The sequence below is a fragment of the Acinonyx jubatus genome, chromosome B3 (genome assembly GCF_027475565.1).
Source record: "Acinonyx jubatus isolate Ajub_Pintada_27869175 chromosome B3, VMU_Ajub_asm_v1.0, whole genome shotgun sequence".
NCBI classification, from domain to species: Eukaryota; Metazoa; Chordata; class Mammalia; order Carnivora; family Felidae; genus Acinonyx; species Acinonyx jubatus.
The window spans coordinates 104,706,715-104,731,986 of record NC_069386.1 but is presented as its reverse complement, the minus strand read 5'-3'; the positions used below and the strand labels follow the sequence as shown (position 1 = coordinate 104,731,986).

At 36.2% G+C, this 25,272-nt stretch overlaps 2 protein-coding genes across 10 annotated transcripts in view; one reads left to right on the top strand and one right to left on the bottom strand.

The window, feature by feature from the left end:
* LRRC9 (leucine rich repeat containing 9) overlaps positions 1-25,272 on the bottom strand; it is a 110,975-nt gene that overhangs the window by 20,883 nt on the left and 64,820 nt on the right. For all 9 annotated transcript variants that reach the window (XR_008299430.1, XR_008299431.1, XM_053224506.1 and 6 more), the window contains 7 exons: positions 22,732-22,854; positions 18,462-18,592; positions 16,172-16,280; positions 15,348-15,487; positions 11,666-11,802; positions 6,891-7,108; positions 2,706-2,774 (listed from right to left, as the gene is read on the bottom strand). Coding sequence is in view for 7 of the 9 variants with exons in the window: in XM_053224506.1 (XP_053080481.1) it covers positions 2,706-2,774; positions 6,891-7,108; positions 11,666-11,802; positions 15,348-15,487; positions 16,172-16,280; positions 18,462-18,592; positions 22,732-22,854 (927 nt within the window). In the remaining 2 variants the exon portion in view is untranslated. The remainder of the gene's footprint in view (positions 1-2,705; positions 2,775-6,890; positions 7,109-11,665; positions 11,803-15,347; positions 15,488-16,171; positions 16,281-18,461; positions 18,593-22,731; positions 22,855-25,272) is intronic.
* The window catches only part of RTN1 (reticulon 1), a 351,234-nt gene continuing 327,515 nt past the window's right edge, over positions 1,554-25,272 (top strand). The window contains exon 1 of the mRNA XM_053224512.1: positions 1,554-2,105. Coding sequence (XP_053080487.1) covers positions 2,049-2,105 — 57 coding nt within the window. The 5' untranslated portion in view covers positions 1,554-2,048. The remainder of the gene's footprint in view (positions 2,106-25,272) is intronic.

Here is a 25,272-nt window from a genome sequence, read left to right as displayed (position 1 = left end):
ACTTGATAAATCCAAAACATGGTTCTTTGGAGATACTAATATGATAAACAAAATAAGTCTTAAGCAAGACTTACCAAGAATAAAAGAGAAAAAGTAAAAATCAACAAATTTAGGTATAAAAAAGGTGACAAAACATAAATATAGAGGACATTTTTAAAATTCAGGAGAATATTATATAGAAATACATTTAAAATTTATAAAAAATTACAAGTTTATAGAAGAATATAACTTCTCAATACTGACTTTTGAAGAAATAGAAAACATTACTAGATTTATAGCCATTAAAGAATTTGAATAAGTAGTTTAAAACCTAACTTCAAAAAATATTGAGCCCAGATTCAAATGAATGAATTTTTCTTTTTTTTTTTTTAATTTTTTTTTTTTAACGTTTATTTATTTTTGGGACAGAGAGAGACAGAGTATGAACAGGGGAGGGGCAGAGAGAGAGGGAGACACAGAATCGGAAACAGGCTCCAGGCTCTGAGCCATCAGCCCAGAGCCCAACGCCGGGCTCGAACTCACGGACCGCGAGATCATGACCTGAGCTGAAGTCGGACGCTTAACCGACTGAGCCACCCAGGCGCCCCCTTTTTTTTTTTAATTTTTTTTTTTTAACGTTTATTTATTTTTGGGACAGAGAGAGACAGAGCATGAACGGGGGAGGGGCAGAGAGGAATTTTTCTTATATATGCTAATTCATAGACTAGCAAGAGAGAGAGGGAGAGAGTTCCCAGTTAATTTTATGAGGCAAGAACAACCTTGATGAATTTAAAAGAATAGCATAAGAAGATAATTATAGGATAACTTTACTTATTTCCATAAATACAGATATACTACATGAAATCTTGGCAAACTGAATCCAGCAAAGCATAAAACATGACCAAATAAATAGTATTCAGCACTGGATTAATGACAGTTTAACACTGGAGTCTATTAATATAATTTACATATTAACAGATTAAAGAGAAAAACAGAATTGCCAATTAGTCAAAATCCAATGACCATTCATGATAAAAACAGGTAGTAAACTGCAATTAGAAAGGAGCTTCCTTGGGGCCCCTGGGTTGCTCAGTTGTTTGAACGTCTGACTATTGGTTTCGACTCAGGTCATCATCTCATGATTCCTGAGTTGGAGCCCCGCGTTGACTCCACGCTAATGGTGGGGAGCCTACTTAGGATTCTCTCTCTCTCCCTCTCTCACTGCCCCTCCCCCACTTGTATGGTCTCTCTCAGGAATAAATAAACTTAAAAAAAGGAGCTTCTTTAAAATGTTGAAGATTATCTACCCATAATGTACAAAAAACTCATATTTAATAGTAACAATTTAGAAGCATTTTTGAAGTCAATAACCTACTATCAATGCTTTCATTCAACACTGTACTAGAGGTCCTAGTCAACACACTAAGTAAAGAAAATTTAAAAAATGTAAGAATTGGAAAGAAATAATAGTCATTATTTGTAGATAATATGATAGTCTACAGAGAAAATCCAACAAAATTTACAATCCATTAGAACTAAAAAGAGAGTTCAACAAGGTTCGTAGATAAAGAGTAGCATGCAAAAATCAGAACAATGCAAAAATCAGAATTGCTGTACTTCAGCCACAAATAATTGGAAAAATGTAAAAAGATATTGTTAAAGTAGCTATTAAAACAACAGAATAAATCAAACCATAGATGATTAAAACTTTTAGGAGAAAACTATAAATTTTATTGAAGAACATAAAATAAATGTAGGGACATTCATGCTTATGAATGGGAAGTCTAAATACTACAAATATTAGGGGAGACTCTTATTATTACTTCTTTCTTGTTGGAAATAGCTCTGTGATGTGGCACTAGTGGGCTCTCTCAACCCCTCACTCTTCCACCAAGAGGAGCAGGGTGACTTAATTGATAAACCTGGGAAGATTAGACTGGGCATGTTTAGCTCTTGTCTTTCCTGTCTTGGGAAGGAATTTATTGCTAGGAGAGTGCCTGCTCTTCCTCCAGCAGAAGCTCTCCTCCTATGTGGAAAGAATTCACTCAAGCATTTCCTGTTACCAGGTGATGATGATTGCTTATTTCTGGGCTCTGTTAGCACGCCCATTTGGCTTTCTCACGAAGGTAAGCAAAGTATTTTCACCTCTCTATCTGCCACTGTCATATTTGTCAATTTGTTCAGATGTTAGGTAAATAAAAGTGCTACCTATTTAATCCTTCCAAAGCCTCCAACAGGAAAATATGGCAAATTTCTCCCCAAATTAATTTATATATTCAATACTATTCCAATTAAAATGTCAATAAGACTCTCACATAGCTTCAAAAGCTGTTTCCTTAAACTCATAGGAAGTGTAAAGGCCCAAGAACAGCCACGACAGTGAAGAAAGAAAAAGAGGAGAAGGAGGAAGAGAAGGAAAATTGGAGGTGCTTATTCTCCTGGACACCAAAACTTAATATAAAACTTTAATAATTAACACAGTATAATACTGGTACAGGGATTGACAGTAGTCCAATGAATACAACATAGAATCCGGAAACAGATCCTTTTATATGTGACAATGGAAGATTATATTATAACAAGTTGTAAGAGGACAGTATTCAATAAATTGTGCTTGGATAACTGTCTATACATATGGGAACAGATAAAAAATTCTCACATATAAAAATTAATTATATACAACTATAAATAAATTAACTGATAAATTAGAAAAATAACATACTCACTGGATTGCCATAAACTGTAAGCTCTCTGAGAGAAGAGATACCATCAAGTTTTTCCAGTTCTGTCATATCCTGTTCCAAAGTTAATAAGTTATTATTTGGTTAGATCCAAAATCTTCAAATATACACTGATTTGAAGTAATCATATGTAAGTGTTGGACTACAGCTAGCTCATGGCTGAATTCTCCAAAGTGAGCTTGAGTGACAAATCCTGTAATGTTGATTAAGGACAGATCTATGTACAATTAATTCAAAATGCATGATTGGTAAAGACAATATTCTAACATGGGATATAGGCCATATAGCAGCACTTGCAAGAAAAGACCAAATTTCTTCTCAGAAAAGTTATGATCTAAAGCTGAGATTATAGTTGGTTAATTCCGCAGAGGATTGACCCAGAAGTGTGGAAAAGAAGGTAAATCCAGTCTAAATAATTTTATTTTATTTTATTTTTCAACCATTATTTATTTTTGGGGGGACAGAGAGAGACAGAGCATGAACGGGGGAGGGGCAGAGAGAGAGGGAGACACAGAATCAGAAAACAGGCTCCAGGCCATCAGCCCAGAGCCCGATGCGGGGCTCGAACTCACGGACCGCGAGATCGTGACCTGGCTGAAGTCGGACGCTTAACCGACTGCGCCACCCAGGCGCCCCTCGTCTAAATAATTTTAAACACACCTTAGCCATAAAGGCACATGTGATACTGAATGGACTGCATCCTGATATATTTTCTGGGAGTATTTATAGTTGAAAAACTATTTTTCTGGTTGAATGACTTGTCTTCTGTATGGATGGGATTATTTAACATTGTCTATTTATCATTGGTGAAACTTTGTGAGTATATCTTAAGTTTTGCAAAATTATTTTTTATATGCTATTTCTGTAAAAATTTAGGCAAAAAGCTCAGCTTCAGTTTGCTGCTAGTTTATAGTAATAACATAAAGTTATTGATATGCTCCTATCCTTATTTGGATTGACAAGTAGACATAGCCAATTCATCTACTAACTATAAAAACATTTAGACCTATTTTAGACCATTTGGAAGTAGAATTTGACTACAGTGATTGATCTTTTCAATTTTGATCATAGAAGTCTCATAAATTTAGGACGACTTTGGAAAATCTCTGACAGTCAGTTATCTATAGAGATATGTATTTGACCCACAGGTAGTTCCTATTTGTGGAAGCAAAGCATGACTGGAAAGCATAGAAATATGAAAAGTCTTTTTCTCAATCATCTTCTCAAATGAAACAGAGTATAACAGTGTTTAGTAGTGAAGTATTTCTAATCAAAGATGTCAAGATGTTAATATGAGAAACAGAGTGTTAAATATGTGGATGATAATGCTGGTGTAAAGATATATCAAGAAAACTAATATGTTCATAATTGGGAAAGAGGGCTAATGACTTCCCATTTATTTATTTATTTATTTAATGTTTATTTTTTTATTTTTGAAAGAGGGAGCATGAGTGGGGGAGGTGTAGAAAGAGAGGGGGACAGAGGATCCGAAGCAGGCTCAGAGCTGACAGCAGAGAGCCTGTTGCAGGGCTTGAACTCATGAACCATGAGATCATGACCTGAGCTGAAGTCAGATGCTCAACATTAACCAAAATATAATGGTTGTTATCTTTTGAGTACATTCTCAGAATAAGCACTTATGGCAATCATAGTAATAGCTTAGGTAGCAGCTAGTTAGGCTCAGATTGGGGCCTTTCATTTAGGGCAAGAAATAGCAATGGACTATTTCCTAGAGTCATTTCCAGCTTCAGGTGATTACTGGGATGTTTAAAAGTAGACACGGTTGTCTGATGCCAGATAGGGGAGTCATTTAGACACAGGAATCAACTAGGACTGTAAAGCTGAATTAAATAACTCACCTTTCAGTTGTGTTTCTGGTATTTTACTTGCAAGGGTAGGACTACAGGCAACAATTTTCCAAATCTACATTATGGGTCATGATGGCTAAGTGAAAAGCTTCACACTAGAATCTGTTATCAAGGATATGCAGTTTATGGAAGATTTTAAAGTAGGTTAATGTAGGGCTGCATATACCTTCATTTGAAGTGTTTTCCTAATTTTTCTAAGCCTTTTCCCTTCTATTCTAGAAGTCTTTATCAACCCAAGGGTTGATCTGATTGCCCATTTGTAGAAGTTGATGCTGGTGTCACCTACCCATGTTGGTACGAATACAGAGGAAAAAACTCTCCCCCAAAGAAAATTTGAATGGGGAGTTTACAATTTTGAAGAACATAATATTTTCAGTTAAACAGAATCTCTAACTTAACCTTTTTACACATCTCAGTTCATTTTTCCCAGCTGAATGTATGCTCATGTTAAGGTACTATAATATTAATAGAATAAGTTTGATGGTAAAATGATCAATCTAAGTTCTAGGAAAAATACTATTTCAAGAATAAAAATAAACAAAAGAGGACTGATCACTAAACAATCAATACCCCTTCACTCGGTGACGTATGTATAATTTCCCATGGTTTATCATATAGTTTGTCCATTAGCTATATTAAATTTTGATAAAAAATAACCTTGACTGGGCATTATCCTGCTTGAGTTACTAGAGAGAAAGTTGTTACAATAACCATTCTGCCATTCATTCATTCCTGTAGGGATTTGGGAGGGTGGGGAGGGGGGGCACAGATACTCCTGGGAAAAAGCAGGTTCCCTGGTCTCATCTCTCTGTTATGCTGATAAATAGCTGTGCTGTCAAATGGACCAATGATATTTACTAGGAAAAAGGTCCTTATTTATGAGATGCTCTTAGCAGTACCTCCCTGGTTAAGGACTGCTTAGAGCAAATAAACCTAAAAGTATAGAATTATCAGGCATGGCTCCCTATAAAATATCATGTAAGCTCAAGTATAAAGTGATGGTATTTCATAAATGAAGCACTCCCTTGTTATAAGAGATCACTCACACAAAATCTGTCACACATAATCTCCCTTGGAGATCTTATATTTCAATGTAAGCTAGACAGTATGTAGAAAGAAAGGATCTGAGAAGCCACAGTAATGTCCCAGACCCTGTGTATCCTTGAAATTATTAGTAAAGCTTGAAACTGGGTATAATCTGATTCATGTTAAGTCTGATATGACAATCCTTTGTGTCAGTTCAGTTGCTATTAATGGAAAGATTTTCCATAGGATTGCAATTTTCCAAGTTTAGATTTCCTCTGAATAAAGCTTTGCAAGAATCATTGCCAGTTTGGAAGGCTTTTCTCAGATGAATGTTGTTTGAACCTTGATAAATTAGTTGTATGCCATTTTTCTCTGTATGTATATTTCCTAGTTGCTATGTAGAAAAGGACAGTGCTCATGATTTCCTTCTAGCCCTGAACAGGCTTTTATATCACTATAGAAAAGACTTTCTAAACTGTAGCAAGTAGAGCCACAAACAAATATTGATTGCATAATTACTATGTACCAGGCACTATGCTATATACTGATCAAATGTGGGGAAGATATACTTGGTCTCTGTTCTTGGCTGACAATCCACATTTTACTTTGTCTTTGAGGTTGTCTTAGAGGTATAGGCAAAAGCAGTAAAATTGGTAAGAGGTGGGCTAACAGATCATCACCAAAGCACTGAGAGAAATGTTAGGGCTGTATAGGGTTATATATACCTTCAACCCTCTTATCTGCATAGTGTGTCTGGGCAGAGAGTCTGTCAGGCTCACTGGGACAGGACATTGGAGATAGGTTGAAATCTGAACAGGTAAAACTAAAGCAGGACCTTACATAAGAAAGTCTTGAGTCAGTAGAGATGGAATATTAAAGTCAGGTCAAGGTCCATTATCAGGAATTGAGTCAAATATCAGGTAGACCAAGGACATATGCCAAGTTTAAAGAACCAGAGGAAGTCTGGGATTGAGATGTGGAAATAAATAGCTTGGAACAAGAGCAGTCAAGAACAAAAGAGATCTCTTAGGACTGCTGGAGGAGCCTTAGAACATTTAGAGCTAACTTGTTTTTAGTAGGTGGATACATGTAGGGTTGGTTGGGTTTAAAATCTAGGAGCAGAGTGGACATCTTTGCATCACAGACTATTTATATGTCTCTGCTTCATGGAGTATTTACATGGCATATAAATAGCAAAGTTTTCATTGATGTGTTTGGAAGCTTTATGTTCAGAGGAGCTAAGTCTTGTAATTTCATAACAAAAAAAATATGTTACCTGGATTTTATTATATCCTAGGAAGAGTTTCTCAAGTTTTACCAAAGATTGTAGTTTGCTCAGCTCTCGTAGTCTGTTTTCTTCCAGATGAAGTGCCAACAGAGAGCTTGGTTTGGCAAAGGCACTGTCATTAAATGCTCTGATGCGGTTATGGTCCACTACCAATTCTTGAAGGACTACTAAATTGTCAAGTCCTTCAATTTGACTGATTTCATTCCCTGAAAAAAGAGAAGTTATGATAATGTCAAGTGAGCCCAAACTTTTTGAACAAAGGTCTACCTATCTTCACTTAAATATTTTTTATCAAATGATTTTTTAAAAAGTAAAATGCTAAAAAGAACGTATTTCCAAGGAGAAACAGAAGTGCAGTTTGTGGGAAGGTAGCATTATCATCAAATAACATTTGCTAAAATTTTTCCTTTACGTTTGAGAGATCAAGATGTGAAGTATACGATGTACTGAATTGACCCAATCTGTCTGTTCAGTAATTAAGTGCTAAAATAGTTGGTATTGACAAAAGTAGATGTATAAAAGTACTGCAAAAAAGCACTGCAAAAGATATACTTCTTGAGTATATCTGATTTTTCTAATGGGTATTCAAATAGGTATATCTAAATATTTTTTAAAATAAATGAATTTGTTGTGTTAAGTTGGAAGAATAAACCTTAATTATGCTGTTATTTATTTCTCAGCATATTTTTGCACCACAGCCACATTAAAAAATTAAAAATGAATGAAACATTACATTCTATAAAATCTCAATCCTTTACAACCCATTATTTCTCTCTACTGTAGCAATCGATAGCTTTGTAAGTATTAATAATAATGATAATGAGAGGACCCTTGACTTGAAAAAATGCTTTTAAATGTGTTTTCTACTAGAGTCTCAAAATGGGACAGGGAAAATATTATTTTTTAATAATCAGAAAACTGGGAGTCAGAGGAATTAAGTGACTTGCACAGGGACATAAAAGTGGCAACACCAGGCCTGACCTAGACCTTTTACATTTTAAGCTCAATGCTGCTTCTATTATGCCACACTATATTTCATTCACTATTCATCTTCCTTGTTTGTTATGGGATGAATTGTGACATCCTCCCTGCCGCCACCAAATTTGTATGTGGAAGTCCTAACCCTAGTACCTCAGAATGTGGCTCTATTTGGGGGTAGGGTCTTTAAAGAGGCAGCTATGGTCATTGGGGTGGGCTCTAATCCAGTATGACTGGTGTTCTTATAAGAAGATATTAGGACACAGATGCACATAGAGGGAAAACCATCTGAAAAGAAGTCATCTAAAAGCCAAAAAGAGAGGCCTTCAGAAGTGACTAACCCTGCTGACATCTTGATCTTGCCCTTCTAATCTCTAGAACTGTGAGGAAATAAGTACGTTGTTTGAGCCACCCAGTCTGTGGTGCTTTGTTATGGCAGCCCTAGCAAACTAACATATGACTGAACGTGTGATTTCATGATGTTGGAATTCTTCTTGAAATGTAACGTATTTCATTGAATTTAAGACAATAACAGTTGTCAAGATAGGTCAGTATTTTATGTATACTAAGAGAAAAAAACTCGGTTAGGTAAACTATGACATGCTATCCATTAATGCATGGTCAGATTTCAGATATGTTAAAAAGTAAGAAGCAGGTGTCTCAGAATTGGTGAGCTATGGCAAATTTACCTTACTTTGTTCTATTCTTTAGAGAAATTTATAACATCACAGCCTTCAATAAAATTGTTCACAGAACTAAATCACAGACTTTGAAACTTTACCAGTGTCTTGCTTGTAAATGAAGAAAGTTTATATAAGTCAGATTGAGAAAAGAGACTCAGTTGTGTTAATATATTACTTTCATGAAATTATGCATTTAGACTGTCACCTTTGATATTTTGAGGCCAGTGGTATAAAAATCATTATGGGATAGCTTCAAGTACTGAATAATGTCTGCCATAGCATACTTTTGGCCAGGATTCATTTTAGAAGGCTCATTAAACATATTTAAGAAAGAAAACTCCCAAACTATGCTGAATATGATTTCAGGGATCTTACATTTCTTTAACTAGGAACATTAACCATTGTTTGAAAAACTCATGCTTATTCAACTAAATAGTTACGCTTTAGATAAATTTGACTCCTAATCCTTAAGATTCTAACTTGCTACCGTACAGCCTCACTCTGCCCTTCCCCCAAGATTCACCTTCCTCATCTTCTTGCAAATTTAGCATAACAGGTGAAAGTTTGGTTCATAATCTGTCTCTTGTGGACCCTGGCCAGGCTTCATCTTATCATTGGTTTTATTTGTGTACTCCCTTTGATTGATCTCAGAATCATCTCCTCCTGTTCAGTCTTTAACCTAACTCACCTCTTTATAAACCTCCAAATATGCTCATAACTTCACTAGCCACCTTCTGACCTCTTAACCTGCTTTTTAGGGACAAGCTCCTCAAGTATGCAACCTCTGTTATCTTCACTGCCCATCCAACCACTTCCCTCTACATTGTTTTCACTTTGATTTTTGCTCTTTGCATGTTTACAAATCTGATCTGACAATTACCAATGTTCTTTTTGTTTAATCCAGTTTCTACATTCGGTATTTTTTTCAAAGACCTTATTCTTCCTATCATTTGACTTTGAGGCTGTTCATCCTTTCTTTTTCTGATATTTAGAGTTTATATTTCTTGGGAAATCTGGCGGGCTCAGCCGGTAGATCATGTGACTCTTGATCACAGGGTCATAAGTTCAAACCCCACGTTGGGTGTGGAGCCTACTTAAAAAAAAATGGCCTAAGGTCTGCATTTCTTGGTTTTCTTTCAACATTTCTTATATGATTGCTTTACTGGGTCTTATTTCTCCAGCCTTCTTAATGCTGGGTCAGGGGATTAGTGGGATGTATATAAGGGGAGGGGGTGTCTCCACATCTCTTTTGGCCTTTTATTCTTTCTCTGTGTTTACTTCCTAAGTAAGCACATACACTTATGACTCCACTTGTCACCTCCTTTGGTATAATTTTTAGTCTTGACTTGTGGTCCATTACTACTGCTTGAAAAAGTTTCCATTTTTACATCTCAAAATTGTCATAACACAACCTGATCATTCCTTACTACAAAGTAGCAGCCTTTCACAATGACTTTAGCTAGCTTTAGTACCTCCTTTTGCCCAGTCTCCTAATGAAATCATGAAAACCTCTTGAATTATTTTTTCATCTCCTTATATGTTTAGTCAGTAAGTCCTAATATTTCCTTCTTTTAAAATGTATTTTGGAGTCACCTTTTACTCACCCTTCCCACTGACACGACTCTAGCCCAGACCCTTACTATGTCTTTTGTGTGGATAGAAAATGCATGGGCTTTGGAATCAGACAGAGCTGTGTTTGACACCATTCACTGGTGAAAACCATTAACTAGTGCAAACTTAGGTAAATCATTTAACCCCACTGAGATTCAATTTCTTTTTTTGCAAAATGCATATAAAATTATTTACCATGTTGAATTGCTGTGTAGATTTTGTGAGATAATCTATGCAAACAAATACTTTGCCTAATGACCCAATTAATGGTAGCCATTATTGTCAGAGTCAACTGCCTCACCTCCTGCATAAGGCTGCTCCACTCTGATTTGTCATGCTAGACACAGCAAGAGAACACACTCCCTTTTATATCCTTAGATTAAAATAAACTTTCCAGGGCTAAGTTGTTTGCTTTTTTTTGTACATCAGTGTATCTTAAAAAATTTGTTATTGTTGTGCTCAGTTTCTTGTTCTTTTAAGGCTAAGTCTCCATGGTCTTGAAGCAACTCATAAGCACCTTTGATAGGCAAAAAGATGCATTAAATTTTTAAAAATATGATTTAGAAAAGCCTGTCTTTCAGAAAAAAGTTACCATACTCAGATCAACTATACAGATATCTTCCCACATGTCTCAGTGATGGATCCTCCAACCTTTCTTCTGTGCCATTAAATAATTATTGTTAGACTAATGTTTCAAACTGTTTTTTTCTCCTCATTCTACTTTTCTAAAGATTTACAACTCTTACTCATTTTCAGTTGCAAAATGAGCATTATACTTCAAATTGATCATGTTTAGAAGCTTCATACCTCTCTCAGAGAACTGCATACTCTGTTTTTATCAGGTTGGTCCCTTTTCAAGTGTTGGTCCATAGACACCACAGTTGTGCTCTTGTGACTCTTCTCCCCACTACTTGCAAAACTCTTGGTCAGGTTCACCTTCCATCTAAGTTCTATCAGTCTTTCAAAGAGTCCCATATATGTTTCAATTTCTCTTTTCTCTAACCTTATTGCACTTAAATTAGAAATGGATAGTTACTCAGAACTGATTCATCTTTCTTTCAGTATATTGCCACAGGTAGATCTTAAATTGCTTTAGAGCAATGATCTTATATATAATTAAAATAATATAGTGTTTCTGTATATTTCTTAGTGCTTAGCCCAATTCTGGGTTTAATAATTACTTGTGAATTTCTCACTGGTTACTTTCTATTGGTTTTTTAACCGAACTGTGATATAAAAATAAATTATGATGTAATACCATATATAGTGCCAGCACATTGCATTTTCTAGGGCTACAGATGCAGTATTCTCTAGCCCTGGAATATCGCATTGACATTATTTATGTAAATAACCCAAGAAAAACCCATTAGCGATTACTAAATATTTTTGTCAATCTGTTTTGCGTAAATGTTGATGCTAATATTTGCATATTAAAACAGGATTACCAAATCAATTTTTAATAATAAACACACTGACAGTGTTGCTACTCACCTTGTAGAAAGAGGAATTTTAAATTTCTTAGTCTATTAAGCTGTAGCTGAATTAAATTACAAATTCCATTATAGCCCAAATGAAGAACTTCTAAACTATGCATTATTGGAGGCAAATTTTCACTGTTTGTTGTATCTCTGAAACACACATGTAAGTTTGAGCCCATAAACTTAGTTTCAAACAAGCTATATCATAAAAAGTCTGATATATACTTACTATAAGTTGAAGTTAAAAAAAATTTACTAGTATATCAGAATTAAATAATATTATCTTTGTATTTTATATAATGATCACTTTTTATTCTTAAAATAAAAACTATTTTTATATAGTAAAGACAAAGTACAGAAAGAATTACTTGAAATGAAAAGCAAATGCCTGCACAATCAAGCAAGAAAAAAAGATGCATTCAGATTGGAAAAGAATAAATAAAACCGTCTTTATTCTCAGATGACATGATTTTGTATTTAGGAAATCCTGAGGAATCCACCAAAAAACTATTATTGCAGTAATAAATGAGTTCAGCAAGATCAGAAGATAAAAATTAATATTAAAAATTAACTGAATGTCTACATGTCATCAATAAACTGAGCACGAAATTAAGAATTTTACTCACAATAGAATAAAAAAGAACAAAATACTTCAGAAGAAATTTAACAAAAGCAACATAAAATATATACACAGAAAACTACAAAACATTGCTGAGATAAATTAAAGATCTATATAAGTGGAGAAATATTCAATGTTTATTGATTAGAAGGCTCAATGTTACTAAAATGGCAGTTTTCCTCAAAATGATTAATAGATTCCAGGCAATGTGCATCAAAAGTCCAGCAGATTTCTCCCCCCAGGAAAAAAAAAACAAAAACCATCTTATTCTAAGATGGTTATTTATAAGGAAATGTGAAGAACTCAGAATATCCAAAACAATCTTTAAAAAGAACCAAGTTGGAGGACTTATAATCTATGACACCAAAACTTTTAAGTTGTAGTAATCAAACCAGTCTGGTACTGGCAAAAGGAGAGACAGATCAATGGAATATAATTTAGAGTTCAGGAATAAACTTTTACAATTATGGTCAATTGATTTGCAACAAAGGTAACAAGACAATTCAGTGGGGGAAAGGGTAGTATTTTATTTATTTTTATTATTTTATTTTATTTTATTTTATTTTATTTTATTTTATTTTATTTTATTTTATTTATTTTTTGGGGCGGGGGAGAGAGAGAGCACTTGCATGGGCAAGGGATGAGGGTGAGAGAGAATCTTAAGCAGAGTCCATGCCCAGCACAGAGCCCGACTTGGGGCTTGATCTCACAAGTGTGAGATCATGACCTGAGCCGAAATCAAGAGTTACTCACTTAACCGACTGAGCAACCCACATGCCCCACGGGTAGTACCTTAAACAAATAGATGTCCACATGTAAAATGATGAATTTAGAACTAACATTTTACCTCATAACATGCACAAATGTATGAGAAATGTGTCCTGAATGTAAGAGAAAAAACATAAACCTTTTTGAATGAAACATGACAGAATCTTTGTGACCTTAGATAGACAAGGAGTTGTTAGATACAACACCAAAATCACTATCTGTAGGAGAAAAAGTTGGTAAGTTGGACTTTATCAAAATTTAAATTCCTTTAAAAGACACCATTTAAGAAAATGAAAAACCAAGTCATTGACAGAAAATGCTTATAAATGAATGGGGTACCACTTCAAATCTACTAGAATGGTTGTAATAAAAAAGACAATAACAAGTATTGGTGAGGATGTGGAGAAATGAGAATCTTCATAAACTGTTTTCAGTAATGTAAAATGGTGCAACCACTTTGGAAACCAGTTCTGGCATTTTCTTAAAAAGTTAAACATGAAATTACTCTATGACCCAGAATTTCACTCTGGTTTCTACCCAAGAGAAAAATACAAGTGCTTGCAAATACTTCTACACAAATGTTTTAGCAGCATTATTAATACTAGCCTCAAAGTATAAACAATCCAAATGTCCATCAACTATTGAATGGATTAACGTCATGTGGCAGAGCAATACAATGGAATACCTAACATATTCAGCGTTAGAAAGGAATGAACTATGAATACATGCTGAACCTCAGAAACATTATGCTAAGTAAGAAGTCAGATACAAAAGACTACATATTATATGATTCTATTTATAGGAAATGTCTAGAAAACACAACTCTACAGAAAATGGATTAATGGTTTCTTAGAGCTAGAGGTGGGAAAGGGAACTGGCTGCAAATGGACAATGATGGATATTTCTGGTGTGTGATGGAAACGTTCTAAAAGTATGTTGCGGTGATAGTTGCACAGTTACAAACTTAGTAAAAATTATAAACTTAAAATGAGTGAATATGGTATGTAAACTGCATTTCAGCAAAGTTGTTGAAAAATACGAATAGCCCCCAATATAAATGATGTGTATACATGAAATGTTCATTGCAGTTTTGATCAAACTAACCACAAACTGGAAACAACCCATGGCTCATCAATAATAAATGAATAAAAAAATAAGATTATTCTGGGGATTTTTCTATCTATAATACCCTCCATATTTTTTTGCTCTCACAGATTAACAGATGATTATATTGTCTTTGATCTTAATATATCCTAAAATAGATTAAAGAACACACAAAATGGATAAACAACTGTCATATAATCTATATGATGGTATACAACACAGCAGTAAAATGAAATGAATTACTGACACTTGCAACTACATAGATGAATCTCAAAAGAATTATGCTAAGTGAAAGAAGCCAGATACAAAAGACTCCTTACTATATGATTGTAATCATATGAAATTTTAGAAAAAGGCAAAATTATAGGGATAGAAAGCAGATCAATGTTGTTTCCAGGACCTAGGGTGTGTGGGGGTGGGGTAGGGGGGAGGGTATTATAACAAGATACAAGTTTCTGGGATGGGAATACTTCCATTGAAGGAATGGTTACGTGACTGAATACATTTGTCAAAACCCATGAAACTGTACACTTAACCTGGAGAGTTTTATTATATGTAAATTATACCTCAATAAATATAGATGAAAACACTAGGAATGCTCTTCATTAGGATAACTGGAATGAAAGTATTTTGTCTTGGATATATATCTTCACGTTCTACCAAAAATGTGTAGGAAGGTGGGAGGTATGTCCTCATTTTCTTTATAAAGTATCTTTTCCACTGGTGCTGGGGCATTAAGTGACCAGGTGAATTATTTAGAAACACAAACAAAACAAAAGTTACAAGAAACCTAAGTTCATGCTACTGGGTAAGGAAGGAGTTATTTTGTGGGGTGATGAAAACGCTCTGGAATTAGATGGAGGTTGCATTGTAGTTGTATAACTTTGTGTATATACTAAAATAAACACTGCATTGTACATAGAGTGAGTGTTATGCTATGTGAATTGTATCTCAATTTAAAACACATTAATCATACAACATTTCTTCATTTTCTTTTTTTATACAATGGTATGAAATGTTGGAAGCAGGGAAAAAGCAATGACAAAGGGCTATTTTGAGTATCTTTTTATTTGTGACATTTATTATTGGCATGTAGCTATAAAATAAGTATCAAGTAAGGAAAATGTACGTTACTGCTATCACTAATGTGACTTTTTAAACTCCCAACAAAAATTGTATATAATTGTGAGAAAAAGAATAGTACCTGTTTATTTTTGAAGTTCCTTGTTGTCCATAGCCACTGGAAGGCACTTTCTGGTAGAGTAGCTGTCTGTTGGTCAAGTGAGTCTGAGGTTTTAGTCTGGGCATGATTGATTCAATATGATTATAGTTGAGGCATAAGACCTACAGAAATAATACCTTATTAATCAGATGTTCAAATATGAATGCTGTATATATATCTTTAGTTTGAGATTATCAACATCCTAAAAACTATTAAGATGTAATGGATTATACAACATAATATAATAATATATCAGTGTTAAAATGGCACAAATGGTCTGTATTTAGCTTTGAATGTGTTTTTTTGAATAATCTGACTTGCTAAGAAATGACAATATTTCAAATAAATAATGGAGACCCCAGAAAGCTGCTCAAGCTTCTCAATCTGCACTCCTGATTTCTCCAAGCCCGATATAGATGAAACAATTGTTTAGTTGGAGAGATCACCACTTCCCTATGTTTAAAAGGCTTTTGTAGATGGCTCAGCCAAAGCTATAAGACAGGAGGCAATAAGGCTGCTTTGAGAACCTCAGTGTCCTCCAATTTCATTCCATACCCACACTGTAGAGGCACCCTTCTATCCCGTCTCCTACTGCAGAGGAAGATTTACTGCTTATAAGACAATCACATAACACTGAGGTCAACCAAAATAATTTTGGAAAGTCGTACTTTCTCTTGCTTGGTGAAAAAACATTTTAGGAATAATTTCTTTAATAACACAAAAATATATTTTAACCCAAAGTAAATAAGATTACAACTCACACTGAAAACCTTGCAAGAAAAAAGTAAAATCTGTGAGTGACTCACCTTCACATTAGGCAGATAGATTAATCCACTGAATGAGGTGAGATTATTGTTTTGTAGATTCACATTACATACATTTCTAAATTGGTCAACTGGAATCAAGTCCACAGTTCTGAATTGAGATAAATACATTCATAATTTTGATAGGAAAATTATATAGGTGAATCATTCATGTACAATCCCAAAAACATGAAAAAAATGCCTCTATCTGACAAGTGCTATGAAAAATAATTGCCTTAGTGTAAAATGTATGGGTTAAATAATTGGATAAATACATGTTTTTGTTGGACATTTATGTAAGAAAATGACACAGAATTTGAATGCTTTAAAAACTATGTCTATTACCACATAAACATAGCACTATCACAAAGCAACTTTTAAAGTAAACATCCCTATTTCTTTATAAATTTACATACATATTCATGAAATTGTAGTGAAGTTGATATAGTAAATCATAAGATTTTCAGGTTATAAACTGCAGAGGATATATGTGAAACACATTATTTCTGAAATTCCAGGAAGACATTAGAGATGGGAAAGAAAAGGGGAAAGAAAGCAGGTGAGGTCTTTGAAAAAAGAGTTTTCTATGCAATCTCCTGAAAACTTTTATGGCATTCCACTTTGCAAGAATGCTTTGGTAGTTAAAAATATGTTTGATTCCTAGTCCATGGCTTTCTTGGTCCTTTGAGCCTTAATAGAGAAGAGCATAAGGGTAAATTATGTTACCCTAACTACTTTTTTAAACAAATCCTAAACCCTGTAGTTATAATTATGGCATACTTTTATCCATTAATAAATCATTCATTCAACATATTTTAATTAGTATTTTCTAAGTGCAGACAATGTATTTGGAAAAGCTATAACAAATATGAAAAGATACTGTCTCTGTCCTCATGAAATAGGATCCAGAAAAATTAAAATAAAAAAGGAAAAATGATATAATAGAGTTAGATGTAATGGAATATTAGGGAGAAAAAAAACCTATCTGGGGAAGTCAGCACACAGTGGAGCCTTCAAGTGAGCCTTGGAGAATTTATAAGCATTTGTCAGGCAAATTAGAAAAAGAGTTCCAGCTAGCAGAACAAGCATAAGCAAAGGCAGAAATGTGAAACAGCATCTTGTGATTGAGATTAAGGAACTAAAATATTTTAGAATTTCTGGAGTATAAAGAGTAATGGGCAGTGAAGGTAAGGGTTATAAGAGATACAAATAGAACGAGTCTTCTATGCCATACAAAGGGATTTTACATTTTACTATAGACAGTGGAAAGCCACAGAACAATGTTGAGAAGGGAAGTGACCTGATAAAACTTGCATCTTAGAAGATGGTATGGATTTTCAGGAAAGGTTATATAAGACAAAAACCCAAAACTATCATCAAGAGAGTTTCTAAAATAGTTCATTTCCCAACCTAGGCCAAAGGTAGTGACTACAGAAAGAAGAGGGGAATTATGAGACATACTTATAATATGGGCTCTGTAGAGCATGGTGATCAATTATAAATGGAAGACAAAGGAGAGAGAAATGACCTTTAGATTTTTGGCTAGGGTGACAACAGATGAATGTTGTCTTCTAGATGCTATCTAAAGAGCAACTGAATTTTCAAGTAAAGAGCTCAGGTTTTGGTTAAATTTAAAGGATCATCATCACAAATTAAAATTATGGCTAAAGGGGCGCCTGGGTGGCGCAGTCGGTTAAGCGTCCGACTTCAGCCAGGTCACGATCTCGTGGTCCGTGAGTTCGAGCCCCGCATCGGGCTCTGGGCTGATGGCTCAGAGCCTGGAGCCTGTTGCCGATTCTGTGTCTCCCTCTCTCTCTGCCCCTCCTCCGTTCATGCTCTGTCTCTCTCTGTCCCAAAAATAAATAAAAACATTGAAAAAAAAATAAAATTATGGCTAAAGATGTCTGTGAAGAGTGCAGAATAAGAAAAAGAGAGGAGAGAAAAGGATTTATTTGCCAGGAGGACAGTGAGAAGAACATCAGAAGAATGGTAGCTTTAGAAGTCAGATTTCACTGGGTTAAAGTCATATGTGAGGAGCAAACCTAGTCTATTCTAATTTTAAAACTTGGTTATTAGAGAAGAAGACATAGGATGTCTTAGATTGCTGACATTTTAAATCATAGTGTATGATAATGCACTTTAATGAGTGGTGAAATTAGCATGAGATTTTGAAGTAGGGAAGATGATTTTCTGAATTATTAGTTATATTTGGATAAGGTGAATAAAAACCTTAGATAATTACAATAATTGCATATTTAATTATATCAAAAAGCATATAATAAAATGATTGCACCTGATGGATGTTGAAGTCCAACTGAGTTCTTGCATTTGGGTGAAGTTTGAATGTCCTTGTCGTTCTGCAATCATGTCAGAAGTAAGTCTGCCACCAAACAAGTCTTTTGCACACTCAGTCTCTGGTGGTTCCTACATATAAGGACATTTAGAAAGTGATGTCTTCTCTTACATATGACTAAATGATATGAATTCTTTGGTTTTAGGTCAAAATGGAGTGGACTCACTTCTCCCTATTCCTCCTACTAAATACAGCAAAAACTCCTATACATTATATAGAAAACAAATATAAGGAGACTGAAAGGCGCAGCTAGGGACCTTGGGACTGAGGAATGATGCTGTGGTGAGTCCGCTGGTCTATTGTTGTGATTTATCATAAGAAATATATATTTGGCCTTTATCCACTGTTCCTGGCCTGGCCATATGGTTAGGCAGAAGAGCAGTGGAAAACTGGCCTATTAAAAGATGCCCATATGGGGCATGGCCCTATGGAAATTTGAGGAGTACATTAAAGTAGGACACATTGATGCCCGTCAGAACTCCTTTCCAGGTTTGAAAGGTGATTGGATTTGACAAGCAGATATCCCCATATGCTCACTTAAGGTGGCCACCTGGGTTTGTGAAATAGGTGAGTACTGGGGGTCTACAGCAATGCAGAGATGGACTGAATCTAGACATCTTTATCTTGCACCCTCTGAGGCACAGAATACCAATAAGAACTGTTTTGTCTGTCAGCAAAAGGGACAGAGACTGCAGATGGCCATGTGGCAGATTTCCCTGGTGGGAAGACTTTGAACAAACTTGGCAAGTCAGACTCATTCTGGTAGCCCTAACGGGCTACAAGAGAGTCTTGACAGAAATAGATACTGACTCCGGACTGGGTTTTGCTTACCCACTGGTAAATGCAAATGCTCAGAGTGCTGTAAAAGAACAGAGACAGAAGATATCATGCCAATTTAGACAGCTGACTGTTCTTTCTTCAGACCAAGGAGCACACTTGACAGCTCATAATGTCCAACAGTGGGCAGTAAGATATCCTACTCAAGAGTAATAGCTCGATGGAGAATTGGAATGGGCAGTTAAAACGGCAGTTGTCTAAAGCAAGAAGATAAAGTATGAAGGGCTGGTTTATATGCCTTTACGAGAGTGCTCACATTCAGTGTGAACATGAGTGGGGCTAAAGCTATCCCCAGTGGATAGACTTCTCTGTTTTTCTGGTGGCTCTGGGGAAGGATGCTGGTGTGACTATGCAATCCTTGCTAAGGGAAGGTGATGCTCATATACCACTATCCTTTTTGTTTTTCTCCACATCACCTCAACTTTTATTTCCTACCTGATCAGGGACTATGGCTGGAAACAGGGATGATTCCTAAGCAAGAAACTACAACTATGTTTTTAAACTTTATGTTAAAATTCTTAAAGGCCTGATGGGGGTGGGCTTTGTCTTCACCCCATCTGGCAAAATTGGGGTTAACAGTGAATGTTAGTTGTATTGTCTGGGGGGCAAAAATAGCTGATCAGTCCTGCACCTGTATAATCTCACCCCATCTGACTGAGGGGGATGAACTTACTAGACTAATATTGTTGTCTGCAATCTAGGCCAGCACAGTGGCCCAGCCTATTGTCCCTTCCAAAGGGGGAAAATTTGGGTATAAATGGAGAGAAGGAGAAATAGCAGTTATGGGGGTAAAGAAATTAATAAGTAAGTTATGTAATGAGGGAAATCCAATGTTACATTAACACCTCAAAAGAGGCTCAGAGCAAGAGATGATATTCTCTTTGTCTTTTTTTAATCTTTGTTTATTTATTTTGAGAGAGAGGGAGAGAGAGAGGGGGCGGGGAGAGAGGGAGAGAGAGAATCCCAAACAGGCTCCATGCAATTAGCAGAGGCCGATCCCACGAACTGCAAGACCATGACCTGAGCTGAAATCACGAGTCTGATGCTCAACTGACTGAGCCACCCAGGTGCCCTGATATTGTCTCTTAAATAATTATATCAGTTGCCTGAAAAGGGGAAGCTGTGTTTTCTGATACCACTCCTGCTTGTGGAATCTGAAAAGGTATCCAATGAAAGCTTGCAAATCTGAGTGGCTTCACCCTGGGAGACATTTTCATATGATTACAAACTGGATAATGACTGAATGAGATTATAGTAATATGACAGTGTTTTTTGAATTTTATGATCATTTTGCTATAAATGATAGGATCAAAAATCAGGGAATGGACTATGATAATGTGATTTATAGTAATAAATATAGGGGCACCTGGGTGACTCAGTCGGTTGAGTGTCCAACTCTTGGTTTCAGCTCAGATCATGATCTCACAGTTTGTGGGATCAAGCCCCATGTGGCGCTCTGCACTGAGCATGGAGACTGCTTGGGATTGTTTCTCTCTCTCAAAATGAATAAACATTAAAAATATATACAATAACAAATATTTATTTGGTCTTCATCCATTGTTCCAGGCACATAGCTCCTAAAGCCCTTGTAATTTCCTATATAAGAGACATAGAGGCATGTTTTGCTATAATATTTGGTTTTCTGACACCAGTTTCTGAAATTGCTTCAGAGCCATAAAGGTGAAAGCAGTGTCTTGTTATTCATAACAAGCTCCTTTCAACGACACCTGAGTTCATGTTAAAGGGTATCTTTTAGAAAGTCCCTAAGGATGGGGGCTGTTTGCCAGGGGAGTCAACTACAATTAGAGGGTTGGAACTTTCACTCTTACTCCCTGACCTGTGGAGAAGGGAGAAGGGCTAGAGGTTGAATCAGTCACCAATGTCATTTAATCAGCCATGCCTACATAGTAGAGCCTCCATAAATACCCCAAAGAAGGGGCCTCAGAAAACTTCCAGGTTGGTGAACACGTGGAGGTGCTGGGAATGTGGTTTGCTCAGAGAGAGCATGGAAACTCTATGCCCCCTCCTGTATACCTTGCCCTATGCATCTCTTCTATCTGGTTGTTCCTGAGTTACATCCTTTTATAATAAATCAGTCATCTAGTAAGCAAATTTTTTCCTGAGTTCTGGGAGCTGCTCTAGCAAATTAATCAAACCCAAGGAGAGGGTGATGGGAACCTCCTATTGATAGCCGGTTAGTCAGAAGCATAGGTACCAATCTGGACTTGTGAAGTGGGGGTGGGGCAGTGCTGGGGGATTGAGCGTGTGGGATCTGATACTGTCTCCAGATACATAGTGTCAGAATTCAGAGAATTGCTCATATGTGGAAAACCCACACATTTGGTGTCAGAAGTGTTGTGAGTGTGGGGAATTGTGAGAGTAAAGGAAACACATAGATGTGGGTTTTCCTTTACAACTGGGTTTTGTTTTTGCCTCCTATATGCGGGACTAGGTGCTGGAGAAACCAGAAACCCAGAAATGCCAACCAGAGAAAACAAAAATTCACACAAATGCCTGGTCTCTATAGTCGAAAGAGTAGGAAAGGGGAAGCCTAACAAGCCAGAAAATTTTTAGACAAGAGTGGGTCTACTCCAGCCAAACCCATGGCATAAATTGTGGTCCCATCTACATCTGTAAAAGCAGATGGGCACACAGTCTTCCACTCTTGTCCTAGTGTAATAAGGCACTTCTCTATCATCCCCCTGCTGAGTAAGTGGCTTGGATCTTCATCCTCTCCCAGCAGTAATGCACCCCCCCACACAAACACACACACAAATGTTACTAGAGAATATCTGGGGAGCCTGTTCCTTTTCCACACAGTAATAATGGCGGAGCATTTATGAGTCAGTGGAGGCCAATGGGCAATGTGAGCTTAGCAGTTAATAAAGCACATGCCTTCAGGTTGTCAACAGAGGCCAAGTGGGGGAGCTTGGACTTACACCTTCCATCTGACAGCAACATCGCCTTACTTACGGTTTACTAATAACACTGACATACCAGTTTTTTGTTCAAATATATTTTGCTTAAATATTAACAACTGTATTTTTCTAGGAAATAGGGAGCTGTTTTTAGGCCCAAGAGAATGGTAGAGCTCCAGAACAGATTTTTCTGTCCTGTCCCTATACTCTTTATTTTTGTCAGGCATCGAATTCAACAGGTGCAAATGTAAGCAATATCTTCCCTTTTCTGCCATCTCAATTTAGAAGAAAATTGGCTAAAGGAGAATATTTAAAAACCCAGATCAAAAATGTGCTTTAGAGACCTAAGTCTGAGTATCATACGAGTGATAAGGCAATGTTCAAAATGATGATGGCCAATGGATATATAAATATGCAGGCTGGACCAAATGCTGTGAGTCATAAAAACAACTTACAATGGAGATTCCATCCAAAGCTTTCAGTTCTGGAAGGTGAAATATTACAAACAACCGGTAGTTTTCTTGATTCCATACAATAATGTTTCCATACATGTTGAGAATGACCAGGTTGCATAAACCCTGGGTAATAAAAACACATACATTTAAAGATACATCTATGTATCTCTATCTCTATCTATGTATCTATCCATACACATATACATTATGTGTATTACTCCAGCAAGATTTTTCCCCTTAAGAGTTTAACTACCCTGGAATTTTAATATTCGAATTACTCTATCATTTCTTAGTGATTACGGTACTTTAAGTACACGTTTTATTGCAAGAGTTATCCTTTCAGACCAGTAAGTTTTAATTTTGTACAATATTTCACTGATATGTGATACATGATCAGAATCTCTTTCTTTTAGCACACTGCTGCTAAATATATTATCTATCAGTGGTAAAGACTTGGAGGGAACTTTGCTAAGTTTAAAATAATATACTTTGTTTATGGAAGAATGGCCTATTAAATAGTGTGCATGTGTGCATATAGATATAGTAGGAATGAAAAATACTGCCTTCTGATAAGGGATAAAACCCATGTACATCTATCTTCTGAGAGAGTAGCAGAATTCATCTTAAGGGAAAATGTGTTTTTATTAGAACATTTTGATGTGTCTTTGTTGTGCAGGAACGGCTCAGAGTAGATGTGGCTGGGAGAGGTTAAGACAAGCGGGAGTAACACTACTCTGTCTCACAATGTAAAATGGTTTATTTTGTTGCTGCTACCATTGATAAGGTTGCCTCTGCAGCTTTAGAAGAAGTAGTTATATTTGTGGAATAGGATGGGGAGAAGGCTGAAAGTAAGGAAAGACAGGAAACAGACATAAGTTTTTGGTAGGAGATCAAGCCCTAGCAATATGATATCAGCAAAAGGAAAGAGGCCATCGTGAGAATCCCAGTGGTAGGAAATGGCCATTGAACTTTAGAAATAGTTAAGTCACACAATGTATTTGAAGTGAATTCCTATTCTGTGCTGTAGTAAACGTCCATTTTATTCAAACCTTTAGGAAAGCCTTCAAAACTTCAGTTATACAGTAGTTTTAGACATTTCTTTGGGAGAATTAAAGAGGACAAAGCTTGGCACAAAAACAGACTCATAGACCAATGGAATAGAATAGAAACCCCAGAACTAGACCCACAAACGTATGGCCAACTCATCTTTGACAAAGCAGGAAAGAACATCCAATGGAAAAAAGACAGTCTCTTTAACAAATGGTGCTGGGAGAACTGGACAGCAACATGCAGAAGGTTGAAACTAGACCACTTTCTCACACCATTCACAAAAATAAACTCAAAATGGATAAAGGACCTGAATGTGAGACAGGAAACCATCAAAACCTTAGAGGAGAAAGCAGGAAAAGACCTCTCTGACCTTAGCCGTAGCAATCTCTTACTCGACACATGCCCAAAGGCAAGGGAATTAAAAGCAAAAGTGAATTACTGGGACCTTATGAAGATAAAAAGCTTCTGCACAGCAAAGGCAACAACCAACAAAACTAAAAGGCAACCAACAAAATGGGAAAAGATATTTGCAAATGACATATCGGAAAAAGGGCTAGTATCCAAAATCTATAAAGAGCTCACCAAACTCCACACCCGAAAAGCAAATAACCCAGTGAAGAAATGGGCAGAAAACATGAATAGACACTTCTCTAAAGAAGACATCCGGATGGCCAACAGGCACATGAAAAGATGTTCAGCGTCGCTCCTTATCAGGGAAATACAAATCAAAACCACACTCAGGTATCACCTCACGCCAGTCAGAGTGGCCAAAATGAACAAATCAGGAGACTATAGATGCTGGAGCAGATGTGGAGAAACGGGAACCCTCTTGCACTGTTGGTGGGAATGCAAATTGGTGCAGCCGCTCTGGAAAGCAGTGTGGAGGTTCCTCAGAAAATTAAAAATAGACCTACCCTATGACCCAGCAATAGCACTGCTAGGAATTTACCCAAGGGATACAGGAGTACTGATGCATAGGGGCACTTGTACCCCAATGTTCATAGCAGCACTCTCAACAATAGCCAAATTATGGAAAGAGCCTAAATGTCCATCAACTGATGAATGGATAAAGAAATTGTGGTTTATATACACAATGGAATACTACGTGGCAATGAGAAAAAATGAAATATGGCCTTTTGTAGCAACGTGGATGGAACTGGAGAGTGTGATGCTAAGTGAAATAAGCCATACAGAGAAAGACAGATACCCTATGGTTTCACTCTTATGTGGATCCTGAGAAACCTAACAGGAACCCATGGGGGAGGGGAAGGAAAAAAAAAAAAAAAGAGGTTAGAGTGGGAGAGAGCCAAAGCATAAGAGACTGTTAAAAACTGAGAACAAACTGAGGGTTGATGGGGGGTGGGAGGGAGGAGAGGGTGGGTGATGGGTATTGAGGAGGGCACCTTTTGGGATGAGCACTGGGTGTTGTATGGAAACCAATTTGACAATAAATTTCATATATAAATAAAAAAAAATTAAAAAAAAAAAAGA